The 22,154-nt window shown below is 42.0% G+C and overlaps 1 protein-coding gene across 5 annotated transcripts in view; it reads left to right on the forward strand.

Annotated features, from left to right (window-relative positions):
* Positions 1-22,154, forward strand: part of tenm1 (teneurin transmembrane protein 1) — a 539,174-nt gene that overhangs the window by 471,648 nt on the left and 45,372 nt on the right. For all 5 annotated transcript variants that reach the window (XM_067997123.1, XM_067997125.1, XM_067997124.1 and 2 more), the window contains one exon: positions 5,395-5,905. In XM_067997123.1, coding sequence (XP_067853224.1) covers positions 5,395-5,905 — 511 coding nt within the window. The remainder of the gene's footprint in view (positions 1-5,394; positions 5,906-22,154) is intronic.

The raw sequence follows: 22,154 nt of genomic DNA on the forward strand, positions 1-22,154 counted from the left end.
TCTTTTTACTCTATCCTATCCTGCATTCACTCTACAATTGGTTTGATCCTGTTCTCTGGGGTTATTTAGGCAAAGAACATAGATTACAGACAATATGGAATTATCCCAAAGTACTCTTAAAACAAGATCACCAGCCTACTGAATGTTACAGTGGAGGGCAATTAGTGGTGATTAAGGTTGTCAATTTTTGCAAAGACCAAAACTGGATGAGGACAAAGGAATCATGGCTTTAGCTCTGAGATTTGCTTTGCTGCTGATAAGTATTCATTAGTAACTTTAATCATGAATGTTTCCACATCATGAGAATCAAAAGTAAGCATAAAAAGTGGAATCTGGTTTTTAAAAAGAAGTTTAGGAGCCAAGTTTACATTTGAGAAATTTGCAAGCAAATCCAAAATTGGACTTCTGGCCTGACACTTCAATTTAGTCAATACAACAATTTCTTTCACACTGACCCTAGTCTAAAGGTTCTCTGCTGTTAGCACAGATGTTATGCTGGGCGAGAACATGTGGCTTCACTTTTAAATGTTGATATTAAATTGACCATTAATGCAGCCCATCAGCTCCAGTGATTCTGTAGTTGGATGCCAATCCTGAGTGGCTGGGCAAAATTGATGAGGCCGCACGTTTGCTTTACATCTTGTGTTTAACCTATCACAGCATCAGAGTGGAACTGAGGCAGAGACTCGTGACCCACTTGTGCCCCTCTCACCGTTTCAACTTCCAGTGTCCTTCCAATCTCTGTTGGGCCCATTGGAGAGCACGTGTTGAGCACTGCCTCTGATAGCAACAGTCAGGACCAATGAAAATTCAGGTCTTGGGTGTTGTCAGAAATGCAGTCCTTGATATTGTACAGATCCAGGATGTCTAAGGTTACTGAGGAGAGTGGCTCCCATATTTAGATGTGTAATACACATGCAGGTGACCACTGAATGTGACCATGTGGTTTCCACCTGTTTGCTCAAAACTTTCCATGATCAATGGGGACTGTAAGATATTGAATGTTTTATTGGCACAAATTTAACAATTGTCACTGAGAAACTGGTTATTGGCTTTTAGTTTAGACAGCGTGTCCATAATTTATTAGTGGTGTTCTCCTTATTGGGGGAGGGGGAGCTTGAAGTATCCCTGGCTTCCCCAATGCCACTACTATTGGCATGTGCAAAACGGGAGACTTACTTGAAGTAAGGGAATGCCTATAAATGCACGTACTATATCATAACCAGTCCTCACAGCAGTGCGCTCCATGGTTTAATAACGCACAAATGAGATTCAAAGGAATCGGCTGAAACGTCTATTATGGAAATGATGCTCCTAATCAGGTTATAAAAGGGTATTCAAATAAAGCAGATTTTACATTGCTATCCATTTGCCAAACTCTTTATGATCATTTTTTTGTATCAAAAGCAAAAGACATCCATTTATCACTGCTTGTCCTTGCCAACTGTTTTAACTTCTGTATTACTTTTCTCTCTATTTTCTCCCCTCCTTATCCTAGGGGATGGTTCCATGAGCACTTATGGGTCTCTGGCCCAAGTGGCCGTCCTTCATGGATTAGCCTAGACAGTGAGCGTTGGAAAGCACTTCAACCGTAGGGGCCATCACAGCCAAGCACAATCCTGTGATTGCCCTAAGTGCACACTCATTCACTTTCCAGCTGGGTTTACTGCACAACCATCAAGATTGGAAACCGTGGCTGACTTTTCCTTCTGTCACCCAACAACAACAACAACTTGCATTTATATAGCACCTTTAACGTAGTAAAACGTCCCAAGGCGCTTCACAGGAGCGATTATCAAACAAAGGGCATTGAGGCCAACTGTATCTCTCACTATGTCCCCTGCCACCACCACCTCCCCCTGCCCCCACCCACCAACTCACCCAGACTCAAATCAACTAACTCAGCAAAGACCAAGCTGGGGCTGTCTGGGCTTTATTGCTCATTGTTACTGGAGCACCGAGGCCAATCTTTATTCATTTTTAAATTTTGATTTGTGCATCCTGAAATATTGCAATCTCTCTTTAGAAGTTAGGATTTTTTTTTTATTATGTGAACAAAATTCCCGTAATTCATTCTTTGCGGAAATCAAGTATCTTCTTCACATCTTATACTTGTGTTTGCAGGGTCATTTTATCAGTATATCAAAAGCTCTGCTGCTGACTTTGCACCTTGACAATTTACCACCAGGGCGAGATGAGATGAGCCAGAGAAGTAGTGTAAGTGACAGTCTACCTGCCTGACTAAGAGTTAGTAAGAACAACTGTCTGGCACTCTACTGAACAAAGGTTTCATCTGGTGTATCATTGAATCATATGGATGAGAAGGTCCCAGGTTGGATATCTGGTCTGTGCTGAGTTAGCTGATCTCAGCTGGCATGGCAGAAGTGGGTGATATATGGAGGCGAAAAATCGACTCTGTTTCCTACTCCTGATTTCTGTCCAGTGGCCCCTGCTGCAAAGTATTTGTGTGCGAACATTAGGTAAGAAAAGGATCTGGCTCATCTATCATGCCCTTCACATTTGAGCAGCCAGTCAACATGCACCATCGAGGCTCACACATGAAGAACAGCCATTTGGACAAAGTACTGGAGGACTGTCAACGTATATAGAACGATAAGCGAGCAAGAGTCAGTGCCTTCAGAGGAAGAGGAGACAAAATTAGAACAAAATTGTTTTCAAAGTCAAATAGTGATTGTATTTTAAGGTACAGAGCTGAGCCTTGTTTTAAACAACTGACATGAAACTGTCAAAGAGTGAGACAGGTATCATTGTACTGCTAGTGAATTCCAAATATTTAATTCAGTAAGGTTGATAGAATAGTGCCTGTGGGTTTGCATTACTCATTGGTATTACTGAGTTGTGTCTGCTCCTCACCCTAGTAAAATAATTGTCTTGAATTTCAAACTGAAAGCTATCGTACCTTGTACATCAGATCTGTTACTATAGTTATACATCATTCATGTGCAAGAGGCAGGATTTTCCCATAGGCAGTAGCCTGGGTTGATATTGTTGCCAAATATAAGTTGTTTTTTTTCCCTTTCTCTTATTGTTTCTATTCTCTCCCTTACCCCTCCTGAAGGTTGTGACTCTTATTCAGATCCTTGCTCCATGGTTGACAGACACACTCATGGAAAGTACATGGACATGCTATTCTTCATCTGTAAGCATGAATAGTGAGTGACAGTGGGCTCTGTGACGATGACCACGAGGACCATCACAACAGAGCCCTGTCCTGCCTCAGCCATCGTCACTCCAAGGAACAATAAAATATAATACTGTTCTCAATGAAATGTCTCTATCACTATCAGTTAGGTGTAATCTCATAATTTTTTTAACTTCTTTTTGTGTAAAGTTTGTACTGATGAAGCTGCTGCAGAATGGAACACTCTCCATCTTCAAGCACCCAGTGTCGATATCAACCACTCTCAAGTTAGGCTTTTCTATCAACCACTCCCAGGTTAGGCTTTTCTGTTCCCAACAATATGCATCAACCCATATCTCAGAAGAGTGCCTTCTACTGCACCATTGTGACATTTTTCCAATGCAGTTCTGTGAACTGCCCATTTGGAACTGAATTGAGACTGTCCAAACTCAATTATGTAGCACCTTTCAGCTCATTGATCTGAGCTAGATTTAAACCCAGGTCCCAGAGGTGAAAGGACAATGTATTGTCCATTGTGCCCCCCAATCCCCATGCATAATGCCATTATAACAAACGATTTGTGTTTGTTCTAGATGTTCTAACTTCTGAGCAAAATTGATAATCCCCCTGTAAAATGTGTTAAAATGTTGTCTTGCCTTCACTCTGTAGGAGACTGTCAAAAACAGGAGTCAAAGGAAATAAATTAGGAAACTCACACATGTTTTAATTAAGAGAGCTTTTCAGGCAGGATGCCAAATATGATATGCAGATAATCTGATCGGCTGCCAATTTAAAAAATCTAATTGTACCCCTGATGAAAGTTAATATTTCTTACAGACAAAGTCTTTCTAATTTGATAGTCTTGTTCTGTTAAAAAAAAAAAAATTTTTAAGGGGCAGTATCTTCACAAAAATTTTTTGACTATCTTTTTTTTGCAGAAGGAGTGAAACCTTATATTATATTCATCGTAGTGGAACAGCTTGGATTGATGCATTTATTTTTTTTCAGTTCAGTTAGTTTGGACGAGGAAGGCCTATAATTTTATTGACCTTATCCTTCCAATCCTACCATCTTCCTATCTTCCCAGTAGAGGCAGACAGGGCCTCGTTTTAATGCCTTATCCAAAAAGCAGCATGTCTGACAATGCATGACTCCCTCAGTACTGCACTAGAGTGTCAGTCAGGATTATGAGATCAAGCCCTGTTGTGGGTTTAAACCCACAACCTACTGTCCTAAAGGCATGAGTGCAACCAACTAAGGCAAGGTGACACATGATTCAAATTGTCATGTCTTGTGTTTGCAAACAAACAAAAAATAAAAGTTTGCCACAATACCTGCTCCACAAAGACTGTGCCCCTTTAACAGACAACAAAATTTGTCTGTGAATGTTAAATAGCCCATAATGCAAGTGTGTACTATTGAACAAATATAGAGGAGAAAGGTAAAAAATAGAATGTGAGCTTAAGTCTGAATAGCAGTTATTAGATTGCAAATAGTTGCTTCTATAAAAGCACTGGTGGTTCCTTGTTCATTCTTTTTATTCTTACATGAAATACAAAGGTGCTGAGCTCTCTTGATGATCTAGTGGATAAAGTCAATCTTTGTGTAGTACGAAGCCATACAGACCATAATAGCCTGGGGTTTGTTAATGAGTTAGCTGATGCACTTGAGTCACCACAATTGGCATCAGCACCTCTGTGTGAGGGAAGTGAAACTTCAATCAAGGATTCTGGTGCTGAAATGCCTGTAGTGAGGAGGATCTGGCTCGGCTGTGATATCCCCTAATTGGTTGAATAACGTGTTGATGCTCGCTGTTTAGACTCTCGGGGGAGGTATCAGTGGTCTGCTGGCACTCGCATCACTGCACCCCAGCAAGTGTCAGCACTTTCAGAACAGGAGAAAATTAAAAAAGAAATTTACAAAAATGGCTGTACTTCAATACCTGTAACTAATAAAGGAAGCATAGTAGAAGTGAAGTTGGCAATATATTAACCATAACCTGTTCAAAACCTCAAAATAATGACCACAGAATAAATAGAGCATCTCCAGCTAATGGTAAGTGATGAGAGGGGGAAAGAGAGATTTGTAACAAACAATGGCTGAAGTTTTGGGTGAGTGATAGGCCTGCATTTTTCACCCAAATTTCTCATCAGCTTTGTATATGGGATTCTAGATTTATTCTAACGGTTCCACTGGTGATTAAAAAAGTACTTTTGTTGTTATTAATATTATTGCATCTGCTCCACGTCTAGGTGATGGTGGATATGCCAAGGACGCAAAGCTGAAAACACCGACCTCCTTGGCTGTTTCTCCAGATGGCACATTATACATAGCAGACCTTGGCAACATCCGTATCCGAGCGGTGACTAGGAATAAACCCCTCTACAGCCCCTTGAACGTATATGAAGTGGCTTCCCCAGCAGATCAAGAGCTGTATCTCTTTAACATGAATGGGACCCACCTGAACACCTTGAACCTGATAACAGCAGACTATGTTTATAACTTCAGTTACAATAGTGAGGGCGACATCAGCACCATCACTGGCAACAATGGTAATTCGCTACATATTCGCAGAGATGCTAATGGTGCACCTCTCTGGCTCGTGGTACCTGGTGGTCAGGTATATTGGTTAACCATCAGCAACAATGGGGCCTTGAAAAGGGTATCTGCCCAGGGTCACGACTTAGCAATGATGACTTACCATGGCAACACCGGTCTCCTGGCAACAAAGAACAATGAAAACGGATGGACAACAGTTTACGAGTAAGATATTGTTAGTGTTGCTTATATTTTTGATTTCAGTTTATAAAATCTACTTGTGCGATAGGTGGAATTGCACACTGTTGCACTGCATCAGCTACAATATAAAATTTTGTCATTAACACTTGGGGGTTCATTTTAATCCACTCCACCTAGAAGGAACGGGACAAGGGGGACCTTTAAAATGGAGTGTTCTGCCTTACTGCCCGGTTCCCATTGGAGTCCAGCTGGCCACCATTTTAACTTCTCACTGCAGTTAGGTGGCTGAGGTGCCCATCGGAAGCAGAAGGGAGCCTTATGAATTAATGCAGGTTGTTATCATATTATAACATTTAAACCTGGGCTTGAGCAGGGAAGCCATTGCGGCTTTCCCGCCTGGTGAAGGCAGGTTGGCAGCTGTCTGAAAGGATGAAGAGGCCCTCCAAGGTAAGTGAAAAACTTTCCTTTGTGTGCCAGGAGTAGGGATACTGCTCCACGCACCACAAGGAAAGTCACGGCTACCTGCCTTGGACTTCTGCCCCCCCCACTGTGAGACCCTCCCGAAACCCCCTTTCTGCATTTCACCTGCTTGCTGGCAAGCCATCCTTTGGTCCTGGCCAGCTGCCTCTGACCATCCAAACCTCCACTCCTGCCCACCGGCCAGCTGCTACTTTCTGCCTGTTTCAGGTGGGCAGCAGACTGGCGGCATGCAGATGGGGCCCGGGAATTAAAATATCCCAGGCCTCAAATGAAGAAGTTTCACACACACCCACTAGGAGTTAAAATCAACCCCTTAGTTTAAGTGAATTTTCTTGCCTCATCTAAAGGATCTGACTTCTTGCCAGGTTATGATTCCATGGTTGCTGGGCATGCTCCAGTACCTTGCCCAAAAGGTTGTTCTTTATGTGTGAACCTGGACAGTGAATACCAGCAAGCTATCTGACAATGGTGGGGACTAATCAAAACTAAGCCTTACAGGGAAATCAGGGAACCCACTCATTTATTTTTAACATTTGTATTTACATCTTGGACAACACTGACCTCTTACGGCTCTACTTCTAAATGCAGTCGACCCCGCACGTAACAAAAACATAGTAGTTTACAGAACAGAAGAGGGCCATTCAGTCCATCATATCTGTGCCTGCTCTTTGCTAGAGTTAGAGCAAACTAAAAGCCTAATCCCACTGCCCTATTTTCTCCCCATAGCTTTGTAACTTCCTTTGCTCCAAATATTTTTCCAATTTCCCCTTAAAAAATGCAAAGGTGTCTGTCTTAACCACTCCCTCTGGCAAAACTAGTCAAGGCTTCTTCAACAGCACCTCCCAAACCCGTGACCTCTACCACCTAGAAGGACAAGGGCAGTAGGCACATGGGAACAACAACACCTGCACGTTCCCCTCCAAGTCACACACCATCCTGATTTGGAAATATATCGCCGTTCCTTCATCGTCGCTGGGTCAAAATTCTGGAAGTCCCTACCTAACAAGCACTGTGGGAGAACCTTCACCACACGGACTGTAGCAGTTCAAGAAGGAGGCTCACCACCACCTTCTCAAGGGCAATTAGGGATGGGCAATAAATGCTGGCCTCGCCAGCGACGCCCACATCCCGTGAACAAATTTTAAAAAACATTCCGTGCCACAACAACCCTCTGTGCAAAGAAATTTCTCCTAACCTCTCTTCATACTCTTAGTGACAATTATAAATTGATGCTTCTCATCACTGAAACAGTTTTCCCTATTCACCCTCACAAAATCCTTCATAATTTTAAAAACTTCTATTAAATCTGCTCTTCACCTCTCCGCTCCAGTGGAAATAATTCCAGTATCTCTAGTCTCTCCTATAGTTTCCTTTCCCTGCCATCATCCTGGTGAATCTATGCTGTACATGCTCAATGGCTTTAATACCCTTTCTATAACGGGAATACCTAAAACTGAACATAGTACTCTAGCTGTGATCTAATCAATGTTTAATAGAAATGTATTGTTACTTTGTTCCTCTTGTACTCTATGCCCCTATTGATAAAATCCAAAATTCTATAGATCAGAGTATTTTCTAAATAGTGAAAAGCTCAAAACAGTGGAGGTCCAAAGGGACTTAGAGGTCCATGTACATAGATCATTAAAATATCATGAACAAGTACAGAAAATAATCAAAAAAGCTAATGAAATGCTGGCCTTTATATCTAAAGGGCTAGAATGCAAGGGGGTAGAAGTTATGCTACAGCTATAAAAAGCCCTGGTTAGACCACACTTGGAGTACTGTGTTCCGTTCTGGGCATTGCACCTTAGGAAGGATATATTGGCCTTGGAGGGAGTGCAGCGTAGATTTACTAGAATAATACCTGGATTAAATTACGAGGAGAGATTATACAAACTAGGGTTGATTAAGGGGCTATTTGATCGACGTTTTCAAGATATTAAGGGGAGCTCATAGGGTAGATAGAGAGAAACTATTTCCGCTGGTTGGAAGTCTAGGACGAGGGAACATAGCCTCAAAATCAGAGCCAGGAATTTCAGCAGTGAAGTTAGGAAACACTTCTACACGCAAACGGCGATAGAAGTTTGGAACTCCCTTCCGCAAAAGGCAGTTGATGCTAGCTCAAATGTTATTTTTAAATCTGAGATTGATACATTTTTGTTAACCAAAGGTATTATGGGGCTAAGGCGGGTATATGGAGTTAGGCCACAGATTAGCCATGGTCTCACTGAATGTTGGAACAGGCTCGAGGGGCTAAATGGCTACTCCTGTTCCTATCTTCCTATGTTCCCACTGGCCTTTTTATAGCTTTAACTATTAGCACTTGCACTTTCAGGAAATGATGTGTTTGAACCCCTCGGTCTCTCTGTTCATCCATACCCTTCAGTGTCTTTCCATTAAGTGTATACTCCCATTCCTTGTTTTCTTCCTCCCAAAATATATTACCTCACACTTACCCTCCTAAAATTGCATCAGCCACCTATCTGCTCATTCAGCTAACCTGTCTGTTTCTTCCTAATGTCTTTTACAGTCCTCCGTGTCTTTCAGTTTCATGTCTTATACAAATTTTGAGATTCTATTCCTGATGCCCAAATCCACGTTATCTATATGTATCAAGAACAAAAATGGACCAAGCACTGGCCCCTGTGGTACACCACTTCCAATGCTTCTTTCCAGTTCCCTTCAAAGTGCTTGTTCTCTCTACACTTAGTGTTAGCTGCTATTTCTGCACTCGAGCTTGGAACTGTCAATCATCTGGCACCCAGCCACTCGTGATTAGGGCTGTCAATCATCTGGCACCCTGCCATTCGTGCTTAGGGCTGTCAATCATCTGGCAATCGGCCACTCGTGCTTAGGGCTGTCAATCATCTGGCACCCGGCCACTCATGCTTAGGGCTGTCAATCATCTGGCAATCGGCCACTCGTGCTTAGGGCTGTCAATCATCTGGCACCCGGCCACTCGTGCTTAGGGCTGTCAATCATCTGGCAATCGGTCACTCGTGCTTAGGGCTGTCAATCATCTGGCACCCGGCCACTCGTGCTTTGGGCTGTCAATCATCTGGCACCCGGCCACTCATGCTTAGAGCTGTCAGTCATCTGTCAATCGGCCACTTGTGCTTAGGGCTGTCAATCATCTGGCAATCGGCCACTCGTGCTTAGGGCTGTCAATCATCTGGCATCCAGCCACTCATGCTTGGGGCTGTCAATTATCTGACGCCTGGTTGCTTGTGCTTGGGGCTGTTGATTATTTGATGCCCGGTTGCTTGTGTGTGTGGCTGTTGATTATCTGATGCCCGGTTGCGTGTGTGTGTTGCTGTTGATTATCTGATGCTCGGTTGCTTGTGCTTGGGGCTGTTGATTATTTGACGCCCTCCCGTTCTTACTCGAGGACTGTCAATCATCAAGGTTATCAGTCACCTGGTGTTTAGCACTTGTTCCTTCACAGTCTCAGTAAGTAAATTTCAGCCTCATCCTTATAGCCAGCTCATCTTTTCCCCTTTCACTAGCCTCTTTAACCATAAATGCAACTTAAATGTCCCAAATTACATAGTAGTACTACCCAAATATAATGCCACAAACAGGGAATCTGTTTGTTGTATGCAAACTTTGGATTCAAATCAATGCATCCAAAAATACTCATTACAGGCAGGGACTCGTTACAGCTGGGTATATTCTAGATGCAGTGCACTGTAGCTGATTGAGGCAATTCCCTGTCCATTTCACAAATTCAAAATGAGCCTGAGCTTATTGAGGAGCAGGGCTCCTTGGTCGACGGATTACTGTAATAAGACTAAAAATAACTCTTAGAAAGAAACAATGAGGCCAAAGTAATTGCATAAATTCAAGAGGAAATATGTTTGTATTTAAAAGACAGCCATTTAAACATCTAAGAAAATAAATCTTTGTCCTTGTATCCTACCTCCTGATATATGGTTGCAAAAACAATCTTCATGAAAAATCATCAAAAGAATGAGAATACAGTACAGATTATTTTTAAAAATCTCGCTGCCAGGCTGTGATAGTGAGAAAATGCTACTATCCCTTCTAAGTCCATGGTGTCCTACAGATAAAGCACTATTAATATATCCTAAACAATCCAATACATGGTAAAAACTTAATGCAGTTTATTTTTAGAGGTCTAACACTCTCTTATCATCTGTAAATTGATTATCATCAATTCACAGACATAGAACAAGTAGAGCGAAGTGTCATACAGAGAGTATCTGCAGCATCACAACTGGGTTGTGATGGGGTTAATACACAATGCAGGAGATTCAGGGCCAGGCGTGGGATTGGAATGATAACAATAATGACAGGAAATGGAGGTGAGACAGGGAGCAGAAATGAGAACTGGTCTGAATAGGGGACCCAGAGGGAGGTGCAGTGAAGCTTTTCAATTCAAGTTGCACTGACTGAAATACCCCAGATTCTGAGCACTTTGAGTTGGATGCAGTGGGGAAAAAAACAAAATACCACTGTAATTTCACAGAAGAACATCCTTTAACACTGTGCATGTACACAGTCATTTTGCACATCTTACTATGGCTCCCTTCAGCATGTCTGAAAGCCAGCGAAGCAGGTGCTGTCTTTGGCTGGGAAAAAAAGCAACAAAGGTGGGTGTTTAAGACACAATGGTCACAAGGTTGGTGTTAAAGGTGGCCGCCTGCCTGCCCTTCTGCCAAGTAATTTTAATAACTCAAACTGGACAGCAAAAACTCTTTCAATCACTGAATTAAAAAAATGCTATGCATGAGAGGACCTGTTTCTCCTCTGTGCATGCACCAGTGGGCCTGTTTGAAATTTGTGCATACGCAACTGGATTTGTTTCTTATTCATGGGAGCATAAATGGACCTGCTTCTCAGCTGCACATGCACAAATGGATCTGTTTCATATTCACACATGCGCAAGTGAACTTGTGTCTCATTCGCGCATGTACGAGTGGACCTGTTTCTCATTCATACATGTGAGTGTGGATCTGTTTCTCACTCATACATGTGTGAGCAGACCTGTTTCTCTTTCACAGATGTGCAAGCGGACCCGATTTTCATTTACAAATGCATGATCGGACCTGTTTCACTTTCATGTATGCACAATCAGACATGTTTCATGTCTGCATCTTCGTGACCAGACCTGTTTCTCATTTGTGCTTCTTGTGATCGGACACGTTTCACATTTCCACATACACGGGCAGACCTATTTAATGCATGTGCACAGTGGTTCCCTGTTAGAATGGGTACAAGGTGACAACTCGACTGAGCTGTCCAAATTTGCAAATCTGATTGATTGCGAGATGCATCCAGTTACCCTTGGAGTGTAGAGGGCATATGATCAATTCCAATCTCTGTCACTGTTGGTGAGCAGGGTCCATACACATCCAATCTCTGACAGTATTGGTGGGCTGATCAGTATGGGCCTGTCCGTGCCCCATTTTTTGCAGGGTTGATGGGCTGCTGAGCCCTGGGCACGTTATGTTTCCAATCCTTGGCAGTGGTATCTTTTGCTAATTCCTGTCGATGTAAAAGTGCCTGACATCATTAGCAGTTTGGTAGAAGGAATGTATCTGTGGCCCCTGTCAGCATGAAGGACATGCCTTTGATTTTTACAAACAGTCAACTTCTCCAGGCTCCAAATAGAAACAAAACCAAAAACTCTGGCTCTTATTACATCTAACAAAGCGAATTAGCAGAGACTTGGTAAATATAAGCATGTTCTCTGCAGCACAATTTCTACCTCTAACAATTAAAAAGGCATCCCAAAAAAAGACTGAAAATGATTTAACTAGATTATTTAAGTATTAATTTGTGTTAGTCCTGTGCTCTACAGACATTTTGCCTTCAATTTTAATGTTATCTTTTCACTTTATTTCCATTTCATCCTTTAATTAGCATATGATTGAGATTAACCTTTGTTGCTTAGTAACTCTGTTACTGTAGTAAAACAGCTGAAGCCCTGGTGCCACAGTTACATGTGTCCATTATATGCACTATGTTAAATGCAGACAGGGGGCTACGTATAAAGATGGACTTTTTTAAAGGTTACAAAAGACTAGTCACTCCACACTGTGAAATGTTGAATTAAATCCTACTGTGCAACAGCAAATATCCCATTTTACTTGAAGCAATGCTAAGATTTGTGTCTTTCAAAAATTCTCCCAGGGTGTTTCTGTATTACAGCTGTGCATTTGTAAACACAGTGGAGTGGTACTCCCTCTGGTGGCTTGTATGCCATTACTTTCTTTCAGAAACTCTGCTTGTTAATATTTCTGTGAAATGAATTGAACTTTCTGTATTTATTACTGCTCATTGACTAGTTTAAAAAGCGAATCTTGCTTCAGGGGCGTGTTGAGTAGTCGAGCAACCTAGGATTGGAGGGGGCGTGAATAACTAAAGAGTATCTGAAGGTGGAGTTAAAAATGTACATAAGAACATAAGAAATAGGAGCAGGAGTAGGCCAATCGGCCCCTCGAGCCTGCTCCGCCATTCAATAAGATCATGGCTGATCTGATCCTAACCTCAAATCTAAATTCATGTCCAATTTCATGCCCGCTCCCCGTAACCCCTAATTCCCTTTACTTCTAGGAAACTGTCTATTTCTGTTTTAAATTTATTTAATGATGTAGCTTCCACAGCTTCCTGGGGCAGCAAATTCCACAGACCTACTACCCTCTGAGTGAAGAAGTTTCTCCTCATCTCAGTTTTGAAAGAGCAGCCCCTTATTCTAAGATTATGCCCCCTAGTTCTAGTTTCACCCATCCTTGGGAACATTCTTACCGCATCCACCCGATCAAGCCCCTTCACAATCTTATATGTTTCAATAAGATCGCCTCTCATTCTTCTGAACTCCAATGAGTAGTGTCCCAATCGACTCAACCTCTCCTCATATGTCCACCCCCTCATCCCCGGGATTAACCGAGTGAACCTTCTTTGTACTGCCTCGAGAGCAAGTATGTCTTTTCTTAAGTATGGAGACCAAAACTGTATGCAGTATTCCAGGTGCGGTCTCACCAATACCTTATATAACTGCTGTAAACAATTTTACAACACCAAGTTATAGTCCAGCAATTTTATTTTAAATTCACAAGCTTTCGGAGATTTTCTCCTTCCTCAGGCAAACTGCAGCAATACCTCCCTGTTTTTATATTCTATCCCCCTAGCAATAAAAGCCAACATTCCATTGGCCTTCTTGATCACCTGCTCCTCACTCTCTACTTTCCCTCCCATCTTTGTATCACCTGCAAACTTTGATATGTTACACTCGGTCCCCTCCTCCAAATCGTTAATATAGATTGTAAAGAGTTGGGGACCCAGCACCGACCCCTGCGGAACACCACTGGCTACAGATTGCCAGTCCGAGAATGAACCATTTATCCCAACTCTCTGCTTCCTGTTTAGATAACCAATCCTCCACCCATGCCAGAATATTACCCCCAATCCAGTGATTCTTTATCTTGAGCAATAATCTTTTATGTGGCACCTTGTCGAATGCCTTCTGGAAGTCCAAATACACTATGTCCACTGGTTCCCCTTTATCCACCCTGTACGTTATGTCCTCAAAGAACTCAAGCAAATTTGTCAGACATGACTTCCCCATTGTAAAGCCATGCTGACTTTGTCCTATTAAATTATGTTTATCCAAATGTTCTGCTACTGTCTCCTTAATAATAGACTCCAAAATTTTACCTACCACAGATGTTAAGCTAACTGGTCTATAATTTCCAACCTTCTGCCTACTACCCTTTTTAAATAAGGGTGTTACATTGGCAGTTTTCCAATCTGCCGGGACCTTTGCCGAGTCCAGAGAATTTTGGAAAATTATTACCAAAGCATCCACAATCCCGACTGCCACTTCCCTCAAGACCCTCGGATGTAAGCCATCAGGTCCAGGGGATTTATCCGCCTTGAGTCCCATTAATTTACTGAGTACCAATTCCTTAGTGATTTTAATCGTATTTAGCTCCTCCCCCCCCCAGAGCCCCCTGCTTGTCCAGTGTTGGGATATTCTTAGTGTCCTCTACCGTAAAGACTGAAACAAAATATTTGTTCAGCATTTTTGCCATCTCCATGTTTCCCACCATTAATTTCCCGGTCTCATCCTCTAAAGGACCTACGTTTGCCTTAGCCACCCTTTTTCTTTTTATATAACTGTAGAAACTCTTGCTATCTGTTTTTATATTTTTTGCTAATTTATTTTCATAATCTATCTTCCCTTTCTTAATCAATCCTTTCGTTACTTTTTGCTGTCTTTTGAAGACTTCCCAATCTTCTATCCTCCCACTAAGTTTGGCTACCTTATATGTCCTTGTTTTTAGTCGGATACTATCCTTAATTTCTTTACTTAGCCACGGATGGCTGTCATTTCTTTTACACCCTTTTTTCCTCAGTGGAATATATATTTTTTGAAAGTTGTAAAATAACTCCTTAAATGAACACCACTGCTCATGTACCGTCTTACCCTTTAATCTATTTTCCCAGTCCACTTTAATCAATTCCGCTCTCATACCATCATAGTCTCCTTTATTCAAGCTCAGTACGCTTGTTTGAGAACCAACCTTCTCACCCTCTAATTGGATATGGAATGGAACCATGTTATGGTCACTCATTCCAAGGGGATCCTTGACTAGGACATTATTAATTAATCCTGGCTCATTACACAGGACCAGGTCCAAGGTTGCTTGCCCCCTTATTGGTTCAGTTACATACTGCTCAAGAAATCCATCCCTAATACACTCAATAAACTCTTCCTCAAGGCTGCTCTGCCCAATTTGATTTGTCCAGTTAATATGATAGTTAAAATCCCCCAACTATTAGGAGGCCTATATACTACGCCCACGAGTGTTTTTTGCCCCTTATTATTCCTTATCTCTACCCAAACTGTTTCATTATCCTGATCCTTTGTCCCAATATCTTTTCTCTGCATTACAGTGATTCCTTCCCTTATTAACATAGCCACCCCACCTCCCCTTCCTTCCTGCCTGTCCTTCCTGATTGTTAAATACCCTGGCATATTTAATTCCCAGTCGTTGTCACCCTGCAGCCATGTTTCTGTAATGGCCACAAGATCATACCCATACGTCATTATTTGTGCCGTTAACTCGTCCATTTTGTTATGAATGCTACATGCATTCAGATAAAGAACTTTTAAATATGTTTTGTGACACTTAGTTCCTGCTTTTTCCTTTTTTAACACTTTACCTTTTACTCCATACCTTCTGTCCCTTCCTGATACGCTTTCCTCTGTCTCCCTGCTCAGGTTCCCAACCCCCTGCCACAGCTTTGATGCTGGGTTAATCGCCTTACGCCTTCTAGTTTTCATTTTGTCTGTCGTGCCTAAAGTGCCTAAAGTACACTTTCTTTCCACTGCTCTATGCTTTTCCCTTTCACTTTTATTACCACTCTTTTATTACCACACTGACAGATAGCATAGAATCCAAGGTTACACTATTTTAAAATGACCGGAGCGAAATAGCATGTAACACAAAATGTATTGTCCTATAGTTGATCCCCACTGGCATTGCTCACAGACAAAAGAAATAGATTTCTCTGCTGTATGATTGTCACAATTTTCTCATCGTGGTACCTGTATTGGTCTGTCTGACTTTTTCTCAATGTTTCTGTTCCACTTATTCTGCAAGTCTCCTATCTCTCTCCTTTCTCTCCTGTATGTCTCTTGTGCCTCTGTGTGGCATGTTCTTTTGCTGATATACTTAATATCAATCTCTTACCTTTTTTAAGGCCCAGGGAATGCAGGCAGATGGGAGGCAACATATACCAATTTGGAGGTAGATGTGTGTGAAGGTTGTTGGAAAGGTGTTACAACATGGACAATAGAGAGGGAAGGATAAGGAGGAAGCAACATATTGGTTTTGGAATGTGTGAGACAGTGGGGAGGTTGGATCGAGAAGTATCTGTGAGGGATGTGGTGTGGGAGTGTTGATCTCTGGGAACAATTGGTAGGATTGCATTCTGGGGTCTGGGACGATTTTGGGCTGGCAGAGCTCTGACAATATTTAAGAGAGAAGGGCCTGTATTTTCTGCTGACAAGGAAATTTCTTTGAACATTACAAAAAATCAGGTTGCTTCCTCTTTGTTAATTTTTTTTTAATGCGCAACAAATTTACATTTAGGCAGAACTGATGGGCAAAACACACGTCAAACATAATTTCTTTCAACGTTGCATTGGAAAACTGCTGTAATCCGGGCAAGTGAAGGTGCAAAATTGATTCCCACCCCATTTTTCGCACATCAAAAATCCTACTTGAAGTGGGGTGTGCGTAATGTGACCCAGCGCAAATTGGAGAAATACACCACATGACTTAGTTCCCATAATTTGGGCCCTAGCAATGAGGAGATAGACAGGTTAGGGTAGTGGTCAGATGTAGTCCAATGCAGGGAAATGTAAGTAGTACACTTTGCGGGGGGAAAAACAATGAATGGAAGTATATCCTGAACGATAAGATAACAGAATGGAGGAACAGAGAGATCTAAGGGTGCACACACATGGATCTTTAAAGGTAGCAATGCCAGGAGAAAAAGCCATAAAAAGGCAAATGGAATCTGAGTTTTATCTATGACATATTGAATATAAAAGCAAAGAAAATGATGCTGAATTTGTACGAGACATTGATTTGGCCATAGTTGGAGTATTATGTGCAGTTCTGGGCATACAATTTAAGGAGGATATTAGAGTTATGGAATGGCTACAGCAAAAATTCATAGAATTGTACCAGCAATGAGAAGTTAAAGTTATAAAGAATGGCTTGAAAAATTGAGGCTTTTTACTGAAACAGAACAGGTTACAGAGGATCTAACACAAGTTTTCAACGTTATAAAAGTTTTGACAGAATAAATATTGAAAGATTTTTTATGCTGTTTGGCAGATCAGTACAAAGGAGACATAGGCTCAAGATTATGTTCAGAAAGTTAGAAGGTTTTCACATACAGGACAATTAGAACATAGAATGCTTCGCCATTAGAGGCTATTGAAGCAGAGACTATAACATCATTTAAAAGGGAATTAAATAATTATTTGAAAACAAAAAATATAAAGTGACGTGGGAAAGATGCAATTAGAGTAGGTAGCCCCACCTGGAGAGCTAACACAAGCACAGGCCGATTGGCATCTTCCTGTGCTGTAATTTCTATGATTCATTTACTTATAAGATATTCAAAGACACAAAAGACAATCTTATAGATAAGTTTAATCATGCACCTGTGAAAAATGTATTTTTGTTACAAACATTATTTTGAACCCTTAGTTAGCAGCCTGAAGGGGAAAATTTACATTTTAAGTATTTTAAGCTAATTGATTGGTTCAGCTTTGATTGAAGTTTTCAAGATATTAAGGGGAACTGATAGGGTAGATAAAGCAAAACTATTTTCACTGGTTGGGGAGTTTAGGACTAGGGGGCATAGCCCGAAAATCAGAGCCAAGACTTTCAGGAGTGAAGTTAGGAAACACTTCTACAGAAATTTGGAACTCTCTTCTGCAAACGGCAGTTGATGCTAGCTCAATTGTTAATTTTAAATCTAAGATTGATAGATTTTTGTTAACCAAAGGTATTAGGGATATGGAGCTAAGGCGGGTATGTGGAGTTAGGTCACAGATCAACCATGATCTCAACGAATGGCGGAATAGGCTCGAGGAGCTAAATAGCCTACTCCTGTTCCTATGTTCTTTTTATTGGTAGGCTCTCCTATCTGGTCATTCAGGATTGGTTGTTCTCTTAAGTCTTTGGCACTTTCTCACTGATAACTTTCTAGCTTTTGATTTGTACATTCCCTGAATTCTGATCGATCACTTTTTTTTTGAGCCATTTACCAAAATTTGATGCTAGAGCTTGATGCAGAAAGTATGATGGACAGGAAATATACACTAGATATATCAATTTTACAACATAAATGGACTAAAGCTTTTCAAGTGCATTCCTTAGTAGCATTGAAAATTATTCAAACTTACCTATGTCTCAAGGACTCACAAAATGTCTTTATTTTGCAAATGCATCGAAGGTGCATTTTAATAATGCTTCAACTGAGTACTTCAAACTGATTGCCAGAGAGGTATATTCAGCTGCTGTTGGTTGAGGACACTTGAGTTTGATGGCAGTGTGATGACACATTGGAATAAATTACAGGCGAGTGGGGGAAGTGCAGAAACAGTACAGTAGCAGGGTTGAAAAAATAAGGTTTGAAAAATGTGGAACTGTAATGTAAAATATCCTTTAACATGTCAATGAATAGGAACAATTGCTTTTAAGCATGCTATCTTACCAAATTAGGAGTAAGCTAGAGCTTCAATTTTTACTAAAACTCAATTTTATTAACGATTTATGGATTTTGCTCCTTTATGTAAATCTGCACAATTCACAGGGGTAAGAGCAAGAAAGAGAAAAATTATCTCTCTCTTCCTTCTATTTTTGAATCGTGTTCATGTGTAACAACAATGCTGCATTCCAAAAAACAATTGTGCAAAGTGCTTTGCGTTCATAAGGTGGTGTATGAAAGTAAGTATCTCTCCAAAGAATAATACAAAATCAGTAAATTATTAATGAAATCAGAAGTGTTGGCCATATTGGCACTTCACATCAATCTTGTAGGGACAATAGTAAAGCCATCGAATCATCCAGCCTCTCCTCTGTTTGGCAAGTACACCTTGCATATTGGTAACTGTATAGTTTAGTTTGAGCTGCGTGTTGTTGTTTTTTATTTAAGAGTTTAACTTTGTCAGTGACTTAATTGTATTCAATGTATTAAACACTTGTGCAAAATTTAAAGGGGCATTGTATCTCTTTGAGGAAGTTTTCAGCTAGGGTCAGTTGTAGGTACAAACTGTTCTAAAAGCCTCAAAACCGGGCATCCATGAGGCACTGTGGATCATCACCAATGGCTAAATTGTATACCACCATAACCTGTAACCTCATGGCCCAGCACATCCTTCACTCGATCACCATCAAGCCAGGAGACCAGCCCTGGAGTGTTGAAGGACAATAAGGCTACACCTTAGAATGAGGTGCCAATGTAATGAAATTACTATACAGAGATAACTCCACACTAAATACCAAAAGTGGAAAGCTACAGCCAGAGCTTAGCAGCCCCACAATGAATCAGAATAATGCTATGTAGCCTATCACATCCCGTTGAGAATGGTGGAGGACAGTCAGGCAATTAACTGGAAGAGAAGACTCCATGAACATCCCCATCCTCAACCATCATGGAGCCCAGCACATGAGTGCAAGCGACAAGGCGGAAGTGTTTTCAAACATCTTTAGCCAAAAGTGCCAAGTGAACTCAACCTTCTCCCAAGGTGCTCACATTATAGATACCAATGTCCAGCTGATTTGATTCACTCCACATTACATTATGCAACAACCAAGTGCACTGGATTCAATGAAGTCCAGGGGGCCATGACAATATCCCACCTGTAGTGCCACCAGAACGGCCAGCCTCCTAGCCATGAGGGTAACGCAGTGGATGTGGTATACATGGATTTCAGTAAGGCCTTCGATAAAGTCCCCCACAGGAGACTGGTCAAGAAGGTACGAGCCCATGGAATCCAGGGTGCCTTGGCACTTTGGATACAAAACTGGCTTAGTGGCAGAAGGCAGAGGGTGATGGTCGAAGGTTGTTTTTGTGACTGGAAGCCTGTGGCCAGTGGGGTACCACAGGGATCGGTGCTGGGTCCCTTGCTGTTTGTGGTCTACATTAATGACTTGGATATGAATGTAAAAGGTATGATCAGTAAGTTCGCTGATGATACAAAAATTGGTAGGGTGGTAAATAGCGAGGAGGATAGCCTCAGTCTGCAGGACGATATAGATGGGCGGAACAGTGGCAAATGGAATTTAACCCGGAAAAGTGCGAGGTGATGCACTTTGGAGGGACTAACAAGGCAAGGGAATACACAATGAATGGGAAGACCCTAGGCAAGACAGAGGGTCAGAGGGATCTTGGTGTGCAAGTTCACAGATCCCTGAAGGCGGCGGAACAGGTAGATAAGGTGGTAAAGAAGGCATATGGGATACTTGCCTTTATTAGCCGAGGCATAGAATATAAGAGCAAGGAGGTTATGATGGAGCTGTATAAAACACTGGTTAGGCCACAGCTGGAGTACTGTGTGCAGTTCTGGTCGCCACACTACAGGAAGGATGTGATCGCTTTGGAGAGGGTGCAGAGGAGATTCACCAGGATGTTACCAGGGCTGGAGCGCTTCAGCTATGAAGAGAGACTGGGAAGATTGGGTTTGTTTTCCTTGGAGCAGAGGAGGCTGAGGGGGGACATGATTGAGGTGTACAAAATTATGAGGGGCACAGATAGGATGGATACTAAGGAGCTTTTTCCCTTCGTTGAGGGTTCTATAACAAGGGGACATAGATTCAAGGTAAAAGGCGGGAGGTTTAGAGGGGATTTGAGAAAGAACTTTTTCACCCAGAGGGTGGTTGGAGTCTGGAACTCACTGCCTGAAAGGGTTGTGGAGGCAGGAACCCTCACAACATTCAAGAAGCATTTGGATGAGCACTTGAAATGCCATAGCATACAAGGCTACGGACCAAATGCTGGAATATGGGATTAGAGTAGACAGGGCTGATGGCCGGCGCGGACACGATGGGCCGAAGGGCCTCTATCCGTGCTGTATGACTCTATGACTCTATGACATGTTATTCCTGTACAGTTATGACATAGGCATCTACCTGACAATGTGGAAAATTGCCCAGGTATGTCCTAGCCACAAAAGACAGGATAGCTCTAACCCAGCCAATTGCCATCCTATCAGCCACCTTCCAATCATCAGTAAAGTGATGAAAAGTGTCATCCATAGCGACATCTACTCAACAATAATCTGCTCACTGATGCACAGATCAGGTTCTGCAAGCACCACTTGGTTCCAGATCATATCACAACTTTGATCCAGACATGATCCACAAAAGCTGAATACCAGAGGAGAGGTGATAGTATTTGCTCTCAGCATCAAGGCAATATTTGACTGAGTATGGCAATAAGGAACCTTAGCAAAACAGAGGTCAATGGGAAAACTCTCAAGTGGCTGGAGTCAGACCTAACTCAAAGGAAGATGGTTGTGGTGGTCAGAGGCCCATGACCACAGCCCCAGGACATCACTGCTGGAGGTCCTCAGGGAAGTGTCCTCGGTTCAACTATGTTCTGCTACCTCATCAATGACCTAACGCCCCATCATAAGGTCAAAATGGAGCTGTTAAGAGATGATTTCACAGTGTTCATCTCTATTCATAAATCCTCCGATAATGAAGCAGCCCATACCAGCCATCAACAGGTCCTGGAGAACATCTCGCTTGGGCTGGCAAGTGGCAGGTAACATTTGTGACACATAAGTGAAACAAGAGAAAACCCAGCCATCTCCCCTTAACCTTCAGCAGCAATACCACTGCTGAGTCCCACAGCTTCAACGTACCATTAACCAAAAGCTGAACTTGACCAGTCATATCAACACCGCAGCTAAAAAAGTAGGGCAGAGGCTGGTAGTGACTCATTCCCTGACCTCTCAAAGCCTCACCACCATCTACAAGGCTCAAGTGTAATGGGATACTCACCACTTTCCTGAATGGCAACAACACTCAAGAAGCTCAACACCATCCTTGAAAGAGCAATTTGTTTGATCAATGTCCTGCTATTGGATTCAATATCCATCCACTTCATTACCAGTGCACCTTGGCTGTACTACGAACAATCCATAGGACATAAAGCAGCAGCTCACCATCTCCCATCACCAACTCCCATCCCTGCACCCACTACACACAGAAGGACAAGGGTAGCAATGTCATGA

The sequence above is a fragment of the Heptranchias perlo genome, chromosome 15 (genome assembly GCF_035084215.1).
Source record: "Heptranchias perlo isolate sHepPer1 chromosome 15, sHepPer1.hap1, whole genome shotgun sequence".
Lineage (NCBI taxonomy): Eukaryota > Metazoa > Chordata > Chondrichthyes > Hexanchiformes > Hexanchidae > Heptranchias > Heptranchias perlo.